Source organism: Hippopotamus amphibius, chromosome 11, assembly GCF_030028045.1.
Source record: "Hippopotamus amphibius kiboko isolate mHipAmp2 chromosome 11, mHipAmp2.hap2, whole genome shotgun sequence".
NCBI lineage: Eukaryota > Metazoa > Chordata > Mammalia > Artiodactyla > Hippopotamidae > Hippopotamus > Hippopotamus amphibius.
In genome coordinates, this window is record NC_080196.1 from 37,233,716 (window position 1) to 37,252,133 (window position 18,418).

The following is an 18,418-nucleotide window of genomic DNA, read 5'->3' on the forward strand; positions in this document are numbered from 1 at the left end:
TAATATCTCATCAGCACAAGCTGTGCGTTCAGCCCTGGGGATGGGGGGTGGAAGGGAGGTGCAGACGTGCCCATTTTCTGTGAGACCAAACCAAGAGCTAATGGATGGCAGCTCGTGATTCTTAGTCAAGTGAGTGGCCCGACAGGCCTCGGGTGGTAGACCTGGAGGGAGCCCGTAATGGACCTCGTTGAGCCGTGGAGACTGGGTGGAGGAGGGGAGGTGGGGGTGCGTGAGGGTGGATGCCTATCTGGGGTTCATCCTAACTTGGCCAGCGCAGATGAACGTCAGCTGTGGGGAGGCCACCTCGTGGAGGGCTTGAGTGACCCCGTGAAAGGTGCAGAGTGTGTCCTGTTGACAGGAGGACCCTGTGCAAGGTGTTTGTACAAGAGGGAGGCAGGATCCCCCATTCATGTTTCAAGAAGAGTAACTCCCAGGTTGAATTTAGAAAGACAGTTAGATGGCCATTTCCAGATGTGTAAGAGTTCAGGGGAAGGTGGGAAGGAAGCGTGAAAGAACTTGAAGATAGATGCAGGTGGGGGCGGAGGGAGAGGCACCCGGGTGTCCGGTCGGCTGTGGGACCTGCTTGGGATTGTGGGCGGGGGTGCTGGTGGGCAGTGTAGACCATCGCGTCGGACATCCCGTAGGAACTGTGCAGCGGGTGGTTATAAAGCGAGGGGGATTTCTGGGCTGGAGGCACAGGACTGACGGGGACTGTAGGTGGTAACTGTGAGTCCGCGCTCTGCCCCATTCACCCCCGGGTGACGGGGCAGGAAGAAGCAGTGCAGGTAAGGGGCGGGGGAGGCCAGGCTGCGTGGCCAGCGGGCCATCGTCAGCAGGGGGGAGGTCCGTAATTTTGGGCTGAGAGGATGAAGCAAAGCCTGGCAGAAGGGAAGGGAGGATCCTGAGGAGAACGTGAGGAAGTGCGGGGTTAAGGGGGCCTGTAAAGGCGTGGGCTGATTGGCCGCAAACTGCTGTCCCTGCCCCCCGCCCCAGGAGGAAGGGGCAGGGGAGGAGGTGGTGCCCCTGGGGCCCCAGGAGAGCTGGCGTGGCCGCCTGGCTGGGGCAGCGATTGTGGACGGAAGCACCCCTGCCGAGCCGTGCCTGGCCTTTCTCTCCTCTCACCCTCTGACCTCCTGCCACCCAAACCCAGGCGGCAGCCAGCAGGCGGTGGGGGTGGGCTGGTTGCAGAGACGAGCAGAGAGCAGAACCTGGGGGCGGATGGGGAGCAGGGAAGGGGGACTGACCAGCGCGGGGAAGTGGGTGTATCTTCTGCTTGGATCTCTTTTGTATCTTCTCTGATGGTCTCTGCTTGTCAAACATGCTTCTGTGCCTGTGTCCACAGTGCCTTGCACAGAGCTGGCACTCTGTACGGCTGGTGCTTTGTACGGCTTCGTGGGAGGACGTAGGTATCCCGCCTTCTGGGGCTGCCCCATCCACCCCCAGGCCCCCCAGCTCCCAGCCTCTCCCAGAAGCAGGGGAGCGCTGAGTCAAGTTCGAATGACCTCGGGATGCCCTCTCCACCACCCCTCTGCTGTTCAGCCCCCGGTCAGGGACCACAGACTGGCGTAGGGGCAGGCCGGCAGGGTCCAGGAGCAGAGGGGCTGGAGGGGAAATGGATGTGTGTGCCAGGTCCAGAGCGGACGGCCAGGACTCAGCTCCCACTGCCTGGGGTCCGTTCTCGTGGCAAGGAAGAGGCCGTTCCACGCAATGTCTCAGGAGAAGGTGTGGATCTAGATTTTGATGCGCTGTCTCTGTTGGCAGTTATTTGATTTTTTAAAGTACGCTCTACACGCTGAAGGAAACATGTCCGGAAGTCAGACGCAGGGCTTAGGACGTCTGAGTTTGCCTCCAGCCCTTCCAGCCCCTCTGACTCCTCCCTCTAGCACCTTCGGCCCCTCGTTGCAGGAAGTCCTGCTTTGAATATGACCAGCCGTGGGAGGCCCTCATGCCCAGCCCAAGGGGGACTCCAAGGATGGGGGCCAAGGCTCAGGATGAGGGGGGCGTGTTGGCCTCACCTGCAGTGTGACCCCCTCCAGGTCTGCCTCTTTGGGAACTCAGAGGTATCTCTCCGGGATCACCTGCGGGCGGGGGCCTCCGAGGAGGAGCTGCTGTGCATCATCGGGGCCGCGGTGGGCAGGAAGAAGCGGCAGCACGCAGGTAAGGGGGCGGGGAGGCCAGGCTGGGTGGCCAGTGGGCCACCGTCAGTGGGAGGGAGGTCCCTCGTTTTGGGGTGAGAGGATGAAGGAACGCCTGGCAGGCGCCAGTGGGGCTCAGTGTGGTCCATGCTCTCCATCACTCCTGTTGGACCTCTAGACGTGGGGTGTGGTGAGGCTTCTTCTCGGGAGCAGTTGGCACAGCAGAGCCTGCACAGGACAGGGGACCCCAGATTCTCTCGGGCTGTTTCATTGGTTGGTGGAGAAAAAGGGGTGTCATTGCCTCTCTCTCATCCCTGCCAGGGGAGGGCAGGGTCCTGGCATCCAAAAACCATTCTGGGCTCTGTCATGGGCGACCTTGCGATGTACGGTGGGGTGTTTTGCCGGGGTGCGTGTAGGTGAGTGCGTGTCCACGGGCTGTCATACCACTGTGTCCATTGTTTGTTTCAGTGAACTCTTTTCCCCACCCTCCTTCTCTCCCGCCTTCCCTGCTCTCCTCTCCCTCCCCATCCTTCCCTCACCCCAGGCATGTTCAGTATTTCCCAGATGAAGAACCGGCCCATGATCCTCATCGGTGGGTGACCCATCAGTACGTAACCACTCACCCTCGTCACTGGGCAGTCCTGCGGGGCGGGGCCCCTGCCATAAGGTGTTCCCCGCCCCGATCCCGCACTTCATCCTGGGGTTCTCATCCTTCATCTTTTCTTGCCCCTTCAAGCCTTTACTGCTTCTTTTCTTCCCTTCCACGGTTCCCCCTCGCTACACATGCCACAGAAGTCATCATTCCGTCTCACCAGAAATCAGGCCGGGGGGTCCTCCAGGTTTATGATTGCTCTATTAGTTGTCTCCTGAAAATGGAGCTCCTGTTAAGGCAGATACCTTGTCCTCGACTCCAGAATCTCCCAGCTTGGATACAGTCACAGGTGTCCCTTCCCTTCTGTCCTGTGGGCCAGTCCACGCGTGTGTCTGGACCATTGGTCAGCGTGTTGTTACGCTTCTCTGCCGGGCAGCACTTAGGCAGCAAGTGAAGTGCTCCTCAGCTTTCCAGGGAGGATGCAGCCAGGATCTCAACTGTCTAATTCCTTAACCTCTGGGAACTTATGTGCTCAGGGCATCTCTCATATGCAAAAGATGCTTCAGACAGAAACACCTTTTTATTGAGCCATGAATGGTCTCTAACCCTGGAGAACTAGCTGGTCTGTGAGGGGCTTTGAGGATGCTGGTACCCCCTGGCACATGCCCAGGCTAGAGCAGCAGAGGCCTCGCCCCCTTGGCCACAGCCAGATCCGGGCCCCTGAATTGTGCCCTAAGCAAGAGAAAGCCGTGAGAACAGCTAAGGAAAGGGATTCTTTTCTCCAGCGCTTGGAGCTGAGTGAGCCCAGTGGCCTGAGGCAAGCAGGCTGGAGTGGGCCAGAGACAGTCCAGGGACCACACCAGCCACCCAGAGGAAGGAAGGGCAGCTCACCACAGCGTGCCATCGGGCAGAAAACTGTATCACCTCTCTTCTGCCCTCACCTCCACCATCCTCATCCTCTTGTGTGGGGCCTTGACCCATGCTGACACACCTTGGCAAGGAATGGGGGATGTCTTGATAACCCCCCCCCCCAAGGGAGGTTGCACCTCTGACACTGACAAGGTAGGGGGGCCAGAGCGTGATGGAAAGTTGGAAGTCGGGAGACTTAATTGCTTCATTAGGAATACTATTACTCTCAAGGATGTAGAGTAACGAAAGTGGTCTGATCTCTGTAAAACCAAGAGTTGCCTAGAACAGGGCCTCTTAGACATTCATGTGCCTATGAATCCCTTAGGGATCTTGTTATTTCAGATTCGGATTTGGGAGGTCTGGGCTGCATCTCTCACAGTCCTCAGAAGGTGCTGGTGCTGCTGGTCCCTGGACCACCCTTTGCGTAACAAGAGCCTGCTAGGTTTCAAGGTCCCTGGGACCGTTTGAATCAGCCTGTTTGCTTTGTGTGCACTTCTGATGTGCTTGAGATGTTGTTTAAATAGATTAAGTATTTACCTTAGTATCTTGTCTATAAACTATATGATTACTGTTAGCCTCTTCTGGAGAATGGGAAGGTGAGAGTAACTAATTGGTAATTCAGGCTGAGCCCTCGCTGTCCTTTTAAGAAAAAGAAGGGACCGGACGGTCATCCGATCGAGGCTTCCGTCTTCAGACCTTCACTGTTTAAGAGACCTGGGGCAACAGGAAAGCTGTGAGGAGGGGAGCCCGGGTGGGAGCACCCCCACACCCCGTTGCAGGGCCGGCAGAGACCGTGGGACCCTTGCCTGTGTACCTCCTGCTGAGGAGGGCTGCACACTTGCATTGCAGGCACCTCCTCTCTGTGTACCTTCTGTGCTCTCTCTCCTTGCTGTGCTCTTTGCCTTCATTTTGCTGTCCCCAGTGTGAAAGGGAGAACTCGGGGCTTGGTGGGGAGACGGTTGGGGGAGGAGGTGGGAAAAAGACGTACCTTTTGGACTGCGTCTTTTCTCTCTTTCCTTCTTCCTTCCAGAGTGTTTTCTGATGCGCCAAGATTCCCCACCAGCCATTCCGAGCATCTCCTTCAGGGACTCCCTCCGTATTCAGGGTCTGAGACACAGAGTGAGTTTCTCCAACCAGATGGTGACTTTGTGGAAGCGGGGCCGGCTCCCCCAGACCCGTCTCCTCACCCAGCAGTGGCTGGGGTCTGGCCTCCCTCAGAGACACTACAGTTCCCACCTCGACTCAGATGCCAACCCAAAGTGCCTTAGCCCAGAGCCCCAGGCTCCTGCCACCCCCTCAGGACCTCTGCCAACCTCAGACCAACTGACCCACGTGGACACGGAGGGACGGGCAGCTATGGTAGATGTGGGCCGGAAGCCAGATACAGAGCGGGTGGCCGTGGCCTCAGCCATGGTCCTCCTGGGGCCTGTGGCCTTCAAGCTCGTCCAGGAGAACCAGCTAAAGAAGGGCGACGCCCTGGTGGTGGCCCAGCTGGCAGGCATCCAGGCGGCCAAGGTGACCAGCCAGCTGATCCCTCTGTGCCACCACGTGTCCCTGAGCCACGTGCAGGTGCAGCTGGAGCTGGATAGCACACGCCACGCCGTGGTGATCCGGGCGTCTTGCCGGGCTCGGGGCCCCACTGGGGTGGAGATGGAGGCCCTGACCTCTGCTGCCGTGGCCGCCCTCGCCCTGTACGACATGTGCAAGGCCGTCAGCAGGGATATCGTGTTGTCGGAGATCAAGCTTATTAGCAAGACCGGGGGTCAGCGGGGGGACTTCCATCGGACGTAGAGCTCCTGCTCCCTATCACCCCTGGCCCAGTGAGGTCAAGAGATGGGATGCGGTTTCAGCCGAGGGAAAGATGTCAAGTTCCTCTCACCCTGTCACCAGTTACCTTCAACCGGTAGGAACCCGAGGCACACCCCCCTCTTTACTGCTAGATGACCTGGCACTGACCTGCAAGGTTTCCTTTCTTCCGAGAGGAAACCAGCAGGCCCATCGGCCTTCCTGGACCCTAACTAAGGTCATGGCAGGGGGCTGCAGCGAGCAAGGCTAGATAACCCCCAGATCACATCACGTGACGTGTGGACGTTGAGACAGTCGGTTTCCGACCGTCGAACCCATCAGCTCCACTTCTCGCTCGGGTTTTCTCTTCTCCTCCATACCCGGGAGGGAACAAGGGCTCGTAAGCAGAGGAACCCGGTCTGAGGAGGGAGAGCAGTGCGCGCACTGAGAAGCATCAGGACTCCCCTTCAGCCGCAGCCCCAGCCCCGCCACCGTCCTTCTTCAAAAGAGCCTCCCTCCCGCTGCCTGAGTCTGTGTCCCATCAGACACGCAGGCTTTCGGCTGGACGGCTGCACCGTCCTGCAGCTACCTTTCCTCGGCCCCTCCTCCTAAGCAGGATCCACGTGGCGCAGTCCTGAGGCCTCCTGACCAAGCACACCTCCCACACCTGCCCCAGGCACGGCCGCTCCCCCCGCACCCCTTCATCCTGGGACATGCCAGGGAAGGAGGAGCGATGGAGATTGCCTTTGCCCTCACAGCGCACAAAATAAAGCCACAATGCCAGCCCTGGAGATGCAAGAATGAGGACTGTCTGTGCCGAGGGCACTGAGCTGCTATGATGTGAGGCCCACCCCTCAACCCAAAGCCCAGCCCCTGGGGGAAGAGGAACAGGAGAGATGTCGGGAAAGCAAAGGGGCATGGTCTCCATGCACCCCCGCCTTCCCTGGGGGAGGAGGTAGGAGTGGAAGGCACGGAGACGCAGCATCTCCAGTAGAACTGTCAGGTGGGGGTAGCCGAAGCTCATCCTGTCTCCGGCTGGTGGAGATCAGGGGGTGCAATTAGAGGCTCCTGGTTTTTACAGCCCCAAACACTGGACACACTGGCTGGGTTCCCTCAACGTGGGTACGTGTCTTTGGGTCTTGGTTCCACCCCACCCCTCCCCTTCCCTTTGCCCTACACCCAGGTTTAACAACCAGCTCTTGGAAAAGAAAGGGCCAGTTTCTGTGGTCCAAGTCCTCCCACCTTGACCGATTTCAAGCTACCGTACGACATGAATTGGCTTGCAGAATTCCTGAGGATGTAACAGCCGGTGCTCCCAGAGCTGGCAGGATCTGGTTCCAACACACCACGGGCTGTGCCAGCTCCCCAGCATGCCTGACCTCCCCTCGTGGGAAGAAGGCACAAGTTTCAAGGCAGGTTAGGTGGGGGTGGTACGGATTTAATATTTTTTAGTATTACAATATATTCTTATAAAAAAGGTGCAGGCAAAAAGGACGCTGCAGATTTTGTACATTAGCCTCATTTGTCATCTGAAACAGCTGGTGAGAACAGCCTTGGCGTGGATGGGGTGGAGGTGGTCATGGCTCCCCAGTGGGTGGACGGGGGTGGGGGTGGGGAAGAGCCTGGACCAGACCCTTCCCCATCCACCTGGAGAATTTCCTCCTCCCACCGCCCTAAACACACCTCCCTTCCACCACAGGGGAGGGGGAGCGGGTGCTGCTGCTGAGAAGGGGACAGGTTGCATCAGGTTAACTGAATTTTACACTGGACACAAAATGAGACGGCTGGAGAAATTAACCCAAAGGTGGCAGGAAGGGGGGTGGGAAGGGCACTGGGGAATGACCAGGGAACAAATATAATAGGCGTAAACATTTAGCGTATCAAGGACCAACTCGGCTGTCTCCAAGGCACCAGCGCTTCTTGCTGAGGCGGCCATGATGGTCTGTGGTCCAAGGCACTGTTGGTGATCTGGCTGCAGCGGCATCTGGTGTCAGAGCCACTGGCCAGATCTGGAAAATAATAAATAGAGAAGGCAAGATCTTTAGAGGTGAGAAGCCTGAGCCCTGGAACAATATACGTGTCCTCTGTAAACAGTTAAACCAAACTGTGCTTTTCTGCGGATCCAACGTGTCTTGAACAGCGTCCATAGTCCTTCTTTCCTGGTGCGTATCCAGTCTCCCATGGTGGGTGGGAATGCTGGGATTTGGACAGGCCTGTTGGAACGAAGTGGAGCCCTCCCCTGCCCCCGTGGGTGCGGCGGACCTCAGCCCGGCCGGGCTGGGGGAGGACCTTACGAGACCCCACCACGGCCTTCCCATCATCCCAACTCCAGCGTCTTCCAGTGGGGGCTCTTCCTGGAAGCCTTCACCTTGTCCTCATCTGTCCTGGCCAGGCTTACACTTGCTCAGTTCCCTCCCCGCCTCGAACCACCACACATGCTGGGCTCACCAACCCTGTGTTCCTTCCCCCGCAGCTACTGTGGTCCCACCCCAGAAAAGACAGGCAGCTGAAGCGTGGGCCCAGCCCACCCGTCTGTCCACTGGCAATAACCCTGAGCTGGAGGAGGAGGTCAGAAGGTGAGAAACGTGAAGGGAAGGGCAGGAGGAGCGAAGGGCAGGGAGCCTGCTGATGGGGGTCGGGGGGAGGGTCAGGCAGGTCTCACAGACATAGAGGATGAGAGGTTAACTCTAAACGTGTTAAAAATACGAGCCTTGATGGCGTTGAGCTCACCTCCCTCCTTTTATAAGAGAAATCTGGGTAGATACCAGCCATCATCCTGCCCCCCAAGGACAGCTCCAGGTGGACAGAATGAAGGTGCGAGTGGACAGGAGGACCAGCATGGGCCCCTCGGAAGTCAGGTGAACCAGGCTGGGTACCAGAGATGGGGGTGGGTGGGACCCCCCTCAGCTTTCCACCCTTGGCTCCTTTGGGCAGCGTACTCCCCAGCTTCCCCTGGGCCCACCCCACCTTCTGAATGCCTCTGAGTAGACCCTCCCCCTTTAGAGGTGGCATATGTGACGGCAGAGGGCAGCTCTCACCCTCGGGACCCTCTTAGGAACCAATGCCCCAGACCAGCCTCAGCCAGATATACAGTTTAAAGTGGTCTCCTGGGGGTTGGACAGAGCAGGAGGTCACTGTGCCCCCTGCTTGGAGGCACATCTTCGAGGAGTGTGGGGTCCGAGGAACGTTAAGTGGTAACCCAGGGGCTCTTTGGTGGAGCTGGCCATTCAGGTGCTGCCTTCTGGAACCCCCAGCCCGCATGTGAGGTCACCGTCTCCCTTCAAGACAACGGTCAGCTTGTGCGGGGTGGGAAAGCACAGCTTTGTTCCAGGGTCCCTGTGCCCAGCATACAGGGCGGCGTGACGATGAATGGCGTCTTTCTTGAACCCGTTCCCTTACCAGATCCGTCGCGCACCTGAGAGTGAGCGGTCGCTGTGGGAACCCAAAGGCGAGTTCTGGGATTCTGGGTTAGCAGATAGGATGGAGATGGCAGGAGGGCAGGGAGAGAGACTTAAGACATGCAAGAGAGGGGCCAGGGGACTTGTGATGTAGGAAACAGTCACGGCCACCCTGTCCTGATAACGTGGTCCCTGCATCACCCTCCTCGCATCTTTTCTTTTTTTCTGAAACACATCTAGCTAGGCTGTATAATGCTTTTCCCATTCAATAGGAAACTTCACCCCAGATCAACGTTCCGTTAAGCCTACTGTTGAGAGATGGGCACTGGATGCCCCCGCCCCGGCCCACCCTGCCGTTACGTCCCACGGCACGTGAAATCTGGACAAGGTCCGTGGACCTCTCTCCAGTCTAGATCTGGAACGCCTCTGTGCCAACATGTGGGTGCCCGTGCTGGGGGCTGGGGAGCAGGGCCCCTGCAGCCAGGGCTGGTCAGGGATGTCCAAGTCGGCCTCAGAGAGTGACCCCTGGGGCCGGGGTGCAGAAAGAATGATGGGAAGAGGAGATCAGGGGAGCCCCTTCAGGTGGGGAGACACCAGGTCCTGCCACACACAGCCCTGCCCCCCAGGACCCAGCCCAGGGCTCTAAACCCAGCACCAAATTGTGTAAGTACCGTTAGCACAGCCTCCTCCACTCCGCCCCCCAAAGCCCATCCCTGTCTCCTGGCCTCCCACTGCGGCCAGTCCCCAGGTCAATAATTTAGCCTGTTTATGGCCCGCTCCCGGGTGGCTTCCAGGGCCTGGCTCCCTGATCGCTTGCGGCTGCGTTTGAGTTTGCACAAGTCCTTGTCGAAAACTTCGCCCGAGCGCAGGGCCGACACCAAGTCATCAAACTCGCCGCCCTCCTCCAGCGCGTTGCTCGCGTGCACCTTCCGCTGGCGCTGCCACCGCTCCCGCTCCCGCTGCTCCTTCAGCTGGAGGGGCGAGGAGGGAGGGTGAGAGGCCAAGGGCCAGTGCAGCCACCACAGTCCAGTTCACAAACACCTGCTCTCTGGCCTGGGCGGGGCTTGGCTTGCCATCTGGCCCCACTCTCCTCCTTCCCAGGGCACCCTGCACCTCCCCGGTCCCACTGCACTCTCCCTCAGCCTTGCTCAGGCCCGGCCCCTGGCAGCACCCTCACCATGGCCTCCATGCGCGCCCGCCGCTCCTCCTCCTCCTTCCTCCTCCGCATGGCCTCCAGGTCCTGCCGGGCCTCCGAGAAGGCCTGCAGGAAGGTGTCAAAGATGCCAAAGAATTCATCCGGCTGCATCTTGCTGTCATGCTCCCCAAAGTGCATCAGGGCCTTGGAGAACTGTTGGAGAGAAGGGTTGATTGAGAGTCACCCCTAAGCCCAGTGGGCAGTTGGGTTCCAGCCACAGCAGAGCTCATCCAGGTGGGGGACCTTGGGCTTGGGGGGCAGGCTAGAGAGGGAAGACCCCCATTGTCATCGGGGTAAGGACAAGGCTGAAGGAAAGGCTTGAGGCTGACACCTGGGAAGGTGGGAGGGATCCAGGCTGGCTGACAGGGCCACCTCTGGGTCTGTTAGGGTGTAGGTACAGGACCAGGAGCTGTAGACCTTGGGAAGCACCACCTAAGGTCAGGACCCGCCTGGTCAGAACTCAGAAGGATGTTAGGTCATCTACTTATCGGGCTAGTTATTTAACCCCTCTGTGCCTCAGTTTCCTCATCTGTAAAATGGGGATAATAATAGGACCTACTTCATAGTGTTGTGGGGGGTTACATGAGTTAGTGCCTGGCATGTAGCTAGCACTCTACGTCACTGTTACTGAGAGCTGCCATCTAATTCAACCCACTGAAAACCCCCTAAGAAAGCTCTCGCTACTCTAAGTGTGCCCTGTGGACCAGCATCATGGGTGTTTCCCGGGAGCTGGTTAGAAAGGCTGAATCTCAGGCCCCAACCCAGACCTGAATGAGGGCCCACATCTCAATAAGACTCCTACAGTGGGGTCCAGGGGCGTGCCAGTGTGAGAAGCAGGAAGAGGCAGAATAAGTGAGACCAAAGCTGGGATCCGGAGTCAGGCTTCTAACCCAGCTCTGTCTATCACAGCTGGGCAACCTTGGGCAAGTTACTTAGCTTCTCTGGATCTCAGAGCACATTCCTGTCGAATGAGATAACAACCTTTCAGCAAACCCGTAAGGTAGGTAGTGAGACAGATGATGGAAAACACTTAATGGGGTGCCTGACATCTGATCAATGGACTGTGAAGTTTGCAACAGAGTTGCTGCTGCTTTTCTTGTAGGAGTGAGGGAACAGTTTCTCCTCAAAGCTCTGTGCCTCTGGGTGTGTCCCTTCTGGGCCATCTGTGGTAGGACCAGTGAAGGGAGAGAGGAGTGGGGGCGGAGTCAGCCTGGGGACGTGGGGCATCCTTACCTTGGCCCTGGCTTCACTGAGCTGGTCCTCCAGCTCTGAGAAGCTGAAGCTGGAGACGGTGATGAAGTCACTCATGACCGGGACGAATTTGTCATTTGGATCCCGCACCTGGCGTTTCTGATGTTCCAGCTCCTGAAGTGGTAGAGCCAAGTGCTGGTCAGACGCGTGCCAAGACCAGACTCAGGAGTTCCAGGGCTTCCCACACCCCCACCTGCCTTGCCAGGCACAGGACCCTGAGCCTTCCTTTGGAAGAGGGAATGCCCCAAGTCTCAAATTCTAGGGTGGGGAAGATGGTGAGATTTATCAACCAGGCCACCCTGCCTCTGTCCTCCCTCACCCCCACTGCCCTCTTTCTTTCTCTAGATCCTGCTACCCAATGTGTGGTCTGGGACCAGCAGCGTGAAGTTTTTTGTTTTTTATTTATTTTGGGCTGTGTCAGGTCTTCGTTGCTGCGCACGGACTTTCTCCTGTTGTGGCAAGCAGGGACTTCTCATTGAAGTGGCTGGTCTTGTTGCGGAGCATGGGCTCTAGGCATGCTGGCTTCAGTAGCTGTGGAGCATGGGCTTAGTTGCTCCGCAGCACGTGGGATCTTCCTGGACCAGGCATTGACCCTGTGTCCCCTGCATTGGCAGGCGGATTCTTAACCACTGCACCACCAGGAAAGTCCCAGCATGAAGTTATAAGAAATAGGCTCTCAGGCCCCACTGGGAATTAGAATCTGCATTTTAACAAGACACTCAGGTGATTCACGTGCAGATTAAAGTGTGAGACGCATTCCTAAATATCCCAGTTGATGTGATGTTGCTGGTCCATGGACCACATCCTGGGTAGCACTTTAAAGGGCCATAAAGTAGGAGGCAGCCCGCTCCCTGCCGCCATAGTGGCAACAAAAGGTTCTTATACTTCCTTCTCTAAGCCCATTATCCCCTTAGCCATCTCCCCACCCCTACACATGCACAGTGAAGATAAGAAGGCTCTCTAGTTCCTAGATGTGGGGAACAAAGGATTGGGGCCACCCCCATACTGGGCCAGAGACAGCATCATCTGAGAAGCCCTCAGAGCAGGAAGAGTAGAGACCAGAGATCTGGGTCTCCAGCAAAATATAGCCCCTGGGTCCTCCACTGGCCCAGCGAGGAGGCAAAGAGGCATAAGGAAAGAACTTCTGGGGACAGTGGTCCCCAATGTCACTCTAGGTACTACCTGCCCTGAGCCAGCTGCCAAGACATGCAGATCCTCTTTCCCATCGATCTGAATCAATCTTAACCATGTGGCAGATTTATCATTCACGCCACTCCACTGTACAGTGATAGGCTACAGTCTCAGATGGATGTCCCCTCTTCAAGAATCTAAATCTAAGCCTTGGATAATTCAGTTATCCTTTCCCGAGGGCTCACTCTGTGCTAGAGGCTGCACCCAGCTGTGCCAGCTGTTCTGTCACCCCAGCCGGGAGCTTTGGGTCACAGAGATGCATCAGACAGGGTCTGCATCTGGGGGTCCACCCTCTGGCCCAGTGACAGGCAGCAAACCCAGGCAGCATGGGCAGCACCCCCTCAAACCCAGGCAGGCATAGATGATGCACTCACCACCTCAACCGCTCTGAGGCCCCTCCTGAGGTTGCCCACCTCCTTCTCCAGCTCTGCCAGGCTGTGGGGGGGGACATGGGTGGGTGGAGAGGAGCTGGGGTTAGTTCAGAGCAGTACAAACCCAGTGGTCTTGGGAGTCAGCAGACCCGGGTTCCAGCCCTGCTGCGGCTGCTAACACGTGGCTCTGGCACATCCCCTCCCCTCCGGGCTGTCTGTGCGTCTCTAAAGTAACGGGTGAAACTTAGGTCCTATAGATCCTTCCAGAATAGAAATGTCATGCGGCATATTGGAAGGTTCCCAACACGTGGCCCCTGGCTTGGATTTATTTTTATGACCACCAGGTAATGCTTATAAGCGCGTAACGTGGTATCTTACGTGCAGTAAGCCTTTGATGTGTGTTAGCTATTTACCTCTGCATCTCTGCTTCTACCGGAGATGCTTCTTTTAGCCTATATATGTTTAGGTCTGACTTCTTGCCGGGAGCGGATGCCTCTGCAGCGCCGGCCCCCACCCCCAGTCTCCTTGGACCATCCATTTCAGAGCACAGCTCTGACTTCCAACCACTGAGGTTGCCCACGGAGCACTTTTTCTGGGGGCTAAAGCCCCCTCTGCCTGTACCCCTGGACAGAGTTACTGCCCGTCCCCCAGAGCTCCTCAGCCTGTGACTGACAGCAGATGGTAGAGGATGTTCATCTCCTCCACCCCTTGGGGGGATGAGTGGAGGGAGTGTCCTACACTGTCTCCCACACTCTGCAAGCGGGATGAAGCTCTGATTGCCTGCCGTGGTAACTGGCTTAATAACACTCCGGCTGTTGGCATTCTTCCCAATCCCGGGCTCACTTCCCCACTCCCCACTGCGTTTCCTGGGAGAATCTCTGAAATGAGGATTTGAGAGCAAATGGTGTCTTTTGCTGGGTTCTCCCATAGCAAGCCCTGAGACGGTGTTCATTCCAGGGCAGCCCAGCGTAGCCCAGAAGAAGGAAATTTAGATGAGGGAGTGTGTGGTCACAGGGAGACGCAGCCTCAGGGGGACCCCTCACTTGACTTTGGCGGCTTCTGGAAGATGCTGCAGCTCAGAGGGCATGTTCAGGATGTCAGGGAAATGCTTCTCCAGGATCATGATCAGGTAATGGAGCAGAGAGATGTTTCTGTGGGTGAAAGTCAGGTCAGGGGTACGGGGCCAAGGGAATTGGCAGTGAGGGTCAGGCGGAAACTAGGGTGAGGTGTTAGGGGAAAGCTGTGACATATCTTGGGAGGGTAAGGAGGAGAAGGGGGGAGACGGAAGCCGGCAGGTCCCACCTGTCGATGCTGGACTTGGTGTCGGCGATCTTGTTGAGGCTGGCCACCCGGAACCCGTAGGCGCCCCCTCGCTGCCCTTTGTTCATGAAGTTGCCGACGGCCAGGACGACCTCCAGCATCTGCGCTAGACGCTTGCTGCGGATCAGCTCCCGGGAGGCCAGCAGGATGGCTGGGGGAGGAGGGACAGGTGAGAGCCCTGCGTGCACCAGGCCCTTGAACCCTAGGCTGGTGCCACCACAAAGTCCAGAAAAGGGGCCGTCAGCTTCAGAGGGGCAGAGGCCATACCCACATCCCAGCAGACGATCTTCTCCACACCTGCCCGCCTCCAGGGGAAGCAGACAAACTCACCAAAAGCCAACTCACCAAATAACCTTTTCTCAAAATGTGCCAACTCTTCCTAAGACTGTATTAGAGAACGCATCTTTCTTTGCATATATTTAAAGACTATTAATGTATTCTTTCTGTGGATACATGCAAAAATATACTTTAACTTTTCTAAACCTAGTGATTAAAATTTTTAATTTCAGCGTTTTACATACTATAAAACTGTTTTTGACTCTTTTGAAGTGCTAAATTTTGCTTATATTTTGGGGAAGAAAAAAATCCCTGTCAATTAAATCATAACATCATCAATTGCAATATTTTCATATTTTTGTTTTGTAAGATACTGATGTACTTTGCAGTTGATGGCGTCTTAGAGTTAAGTAGGTTACTTGACAGCCTATTAAATATCATTTAAAATTTTTTTCCAACCTTTAGGCATTTAAAAATTTCCCTCTGATGCCCTAAATGATACCTTTGTTGGAAATACAAACTAAGGCTAATAGTAACCAAAACTTCAGTATTTCATTCCTGTGTGGGTGCTCTGGCCCTTCCTCAGCTATTCTGCATCTATGGTGGATATGCAGAATTGAGATACAAATCCTACAATGAAAATTTGGCTACCAGTTATAGAATGTGATTTTGGATTATTAAATGTGGTAATGAGAAGACCAAACCATCGTATTATGATCTTTGGCATCTGCTAAATTGAACATTTCCTTAAGATGCTGCTATGAAGATAAAATGAGAACCATTTGACTAAAAGTTTGCAGAACTCTTCAAAAGCAGTTAAAATAGGTAACTGTAAAAAAGCTGTAAAAAAAATGAGTAAAAAGAAAGTTTGGTCAGTGACTTCTAAACTCAAACATATGCTATGCCTACTATGTGACCTAACAGTGGCAATATTCTTGATGGATAATTGAATGGTTTCTCATTTGCTTTTTTAAAATATTACATCTAGATTGGTTAAGTAAATTATGGTATATTCATACAATGGAATAAAATGCAGCACTGAAAATAAATAACCCACCGCTCCCTGTAATGACAGGGATAACTTACAACCATCATGCCGAACAAAAGACCAGCATAAAATTATTTGTACTATATTATCCCATTTATAGAAAGCTCAAGACAGACAAAACTTCAGAGGATTTGGAGGGGGTGATGCTTGAGAGGGGGATGTGAAGAAGGGCTCTGGGGGACTGGAAACATTCCATTTCTTGACCCGCGTGCTGAGCACACAGGTGCGTTCACTTTTGGATAATTCACCACTTAGGGCTCTTAGGATCTGTGTACTTTTCTGTGTGCATAGTTCAAGAACAAGTTTTTTTTTTTTTAAGTAAACTTCTTAAGAATTTCCAGTGATGTCTATCAGTTGGGATAGTTTTTCTAAGGTTGATACGCTATTTGAAAAATCTGCAGAGGAATCCTAAAAATGCTAAAATGTTGGCAAAACAGAAAATGACAAGAGTTCAAAGGGAATTGGTGTAAATGGGAAAACTCCCATACTCAAGGCAGACATTTCAGATATATTCATGAGAATAATATATTCATGAATGTATCCATAAGAATATAATTTACACATGAAGCCAGATTCATCTTGACTGTACTCAGTGAATGCATTCATAATGAGAATCGGTAAATTTGGTATATTCAGTAACGAACACATTCATAAGAAGAATATATTCAAGAAGACTATGTTCATGAATATATTCATAGGAAAACTGGTAAATTTGTCAGATTTGATGAATTGGCTCTTGGCAGATTGACCCAGAGGCCCGGCCTGGGGATGGAAGGATGGTGGAGACGGGGGTGAGCAGCTCATCGAGCAGCCGGGATAGGCCAAACCTCAGCTCTTCCAGGAATACTTCCTGGGAGAACTGGAGGGACCCTGGAGCATGGCCCCCAACTCCTGCACAATCCTCACCTCGCCACCCGCAGTCAAGCCCACTGACCTGACTCTGTCAAATACCACTTCAGCCACCTCTTCCCGAATCTTGGACAGAAGAGACCTCCAGACCATTCTAGGACAGTAGCCACGGCCATAGCAGAGCAGCTGTTACTTTCCTCAGTAGGCTTTGCCATCCCAAATGCGTCTCACCCTGCTTAGCTCCATATTAAAGGGAAGCTTTCCTGAGCATCCACTGACTACTTCTTAGGGAGAGTTTAGGACTGAGCTCCTGGGAGCAGGAGGTTATCTGAGATTAAATCTACCCGGTGGCTAAACGCCTCTGGTTCTGCAGCTCCACATGACAGAAGACTGCTCACATTTGCTCCACTGACCCAAGACATACCGGTAGTTGAGCACATGTCTTGGGTTGAACCCCTTTATCTGTGCCTCACGCCCCAAAGGCAGTCAGCAGCAGGACCAGGAAGGTTGTGTGAGAGTCAGGACTCACCCATCACCAGGGCAGGAGGTGCCTCTGGACCTCAGACCTGCAGAGTCACTGCTGAACCCCTTTCTTCCCCCTCAGGCTCGTTATCTATGATCGCACAGCCCGCAGACCCCTTGCTGCGTGCGTGCACGTGTGTGTGTCCAGATGATAGAAAATGACTGCCTCTAGCCCTGTTGCACTCCACCTCACCCCCAAGAATCCTCCTGAAGCAGCTCGTCACATTCCAGGAAGCACCATTCTCGGGACTGGCCTCCCAGGGGGTGCAGGTGGCCTGGTGTCCAGCAGAGGGGGCCCATGCTCTGCTCTGCCCCCAGCCTGCCCCCTAGCATCCTGGACACAGGCTCGCTCACTCCCACCTGCTGATCCTGTTCTCACCACAGATGAGCCTCACAGCCTCTCCTGCTTCTCCCCTCCGGGGTCCTCAGAGCCGCCCACCCTCCTGACCACCTGCCTTTCCTCCCAGCTCCCTGCCACTCCACCTCTGCCATTCCCAGGCAGTTCCAGGGACGTGCCCTCTGGAAAGTACCACAGGACAAGAGGGAAGGGATGGATGCTGAGGGACGGCATCCGCGTTCCCATCCTGGCTCCACCACCTACCAGTAACATGGCCTCAGGCCACTAACACAGCCCCATCTTAGAGATGAGAGAACGGCCCCACAGGGTCGTGAGGACCAGATGAGACCATCCACGTGGAGCGTTTCACACAGTACTTGGCATATGGTTCTCGTTTAATTAAAAAATTCTCACCTGAAAAAGGCGGGAGGGGTTCCCCAACCAGAAAGTCAGATGCCTCTGGGGATCACGTCGCCCAATTTCCTACTTTCTGAGTCGCTCACACTTAATGTGTCCAGAGGTCTTCTCTGCGCTTAGGACCTCTCAAGCAGAACAGTCGGTGCCAAGAAGTGTTCTAGGTGCTTACTGTTATTTTTTTTAAGCATTTCTGTTCCAGGCTGGGGCAGATGTTGATAGGTCCCCCGCCTTGGAGAGCCTGCATGCTTGAGGCATAGGGAATGGGGTACATGGCCGGCACGTGTGCACATATACCCAAGTGCATACATCTACAAAAATCACAGATTGGCATCTTGTCCTTGACTTTGGGTTTTTGGGGGGAATCGAGAATAAGGAAGGAGTTTTCCTCTGTGCCTGCCCGTTGACTCCCACCCCCAGGCCTCCTGCCCAGCCCTCAGCCCTACCTTCCACTTTGGGCTTGGCCTCAGCCAGCCGCTCCTGGAACTTCTTCTTAAAGAAGAGAGCCTGCAGCCGCTGCTGGTAGTGGTCGATCCTGTGGACACGGAGAGCTGCACCGTGAGGCAGCGCCCCTCCCCCCACCCGCCCCGGCCCCAGGAGCAGCTCCAGCCCCCTCCTTGGCCTGCCCACCCCCGCCCCCTCCTGGCCACGCCTGCTGCCCCGACCTGCTCATCTCATAGAGGAAGCGGTCTGCGCGGGCCATCCGATCGATCTCATGCTTGTGCTCCTCCAGGAGGTCAATGTCACTCTTCTCCGGGATGAACTTGAGGAGCTGCCAAGAGCAGGTGAAAGTCAGACAGGAAACTGCTGAGACGCTGACACGGG

At 55.3% G+C, this 18,418-nt stretch overlaps 2 protein-coding genes across 17 annotated transcripts in view; one reads left to right on the forward strand and one right to left on the reverse strand.

Moving 5' to 3' along the window:
* MOCS1 (molybdenum cofactor synthesis 1) overlaps window positions 1-18,265 on the forward strand; it is a 55,585-nt gene extending 37,320 nt beyond the window's left edge. For 4 of the 14 annotated variants that reach the window (XM_057699592.1, XM_057699593.1, XM_057699596.1 and 1 more), the window contains 3 exons: window positions 2,037-2,157; window positions 2,680-2,727; window positions 4,667-6,915. In XM_057699592.1, the coding sequence (XP_057555575.1) occupies window positions 2,037-2,157; window positions 2,680-2,727; window positions 4,667-5,427 (930 nt within the window). In that variant the 3' untranslated portion in view covers window positions 5,428-6,915. The other 10 variants (XM_057699603.1, XM_057699604.1, XM_057699594.1 and 7 more) reach the window with 8 other exon arrangements.
* Window positions 9,569-18,418, reverse strand: part of DAAM2 (dishevelled associated activator of morphogenesis 2) — a 110,464-nt gene continuing 101,614 nt past the window's right edge. For all 3 annotated transcript variants that reach the window (XM_057699589.1, XM_057699591.1, XM_057699590.1), the window contains exons 18-25: window positions 18,259-18,365; window positions 18,040-18,128; window positions 14,130-14,298; window positions 13,871-13,978; window positions 12,831-12,891; window positions 11,248-11,379; window positions 9,997-10,167; window positions 9,569-9,790 (exon numbers count right to left, since the gene is read on the reverse strand). In XM_057699589.1, the coding sequence (XP_057555572.1) occupies window positions 9,569-9,790; window positions 9,997-10,167; window positions 11,248-11,379; window positions 12,831-12,891; window positions 13,871-13,978; window positions 14,130-14,298; window positions 18,040-18,128; window positions 18,259-18,365 (1,059 nt within the window). The remainder of the gene's footprint in view (window positions 9,791-9,996; window positions 10,168-11,247; window positions 11,380-12,830; window positions 12,892-13,870; window positions 13,979-14,129; window positions 14,299-18,039; window positions 18,129-18,258; window positions 18,366-18,418) is intronic.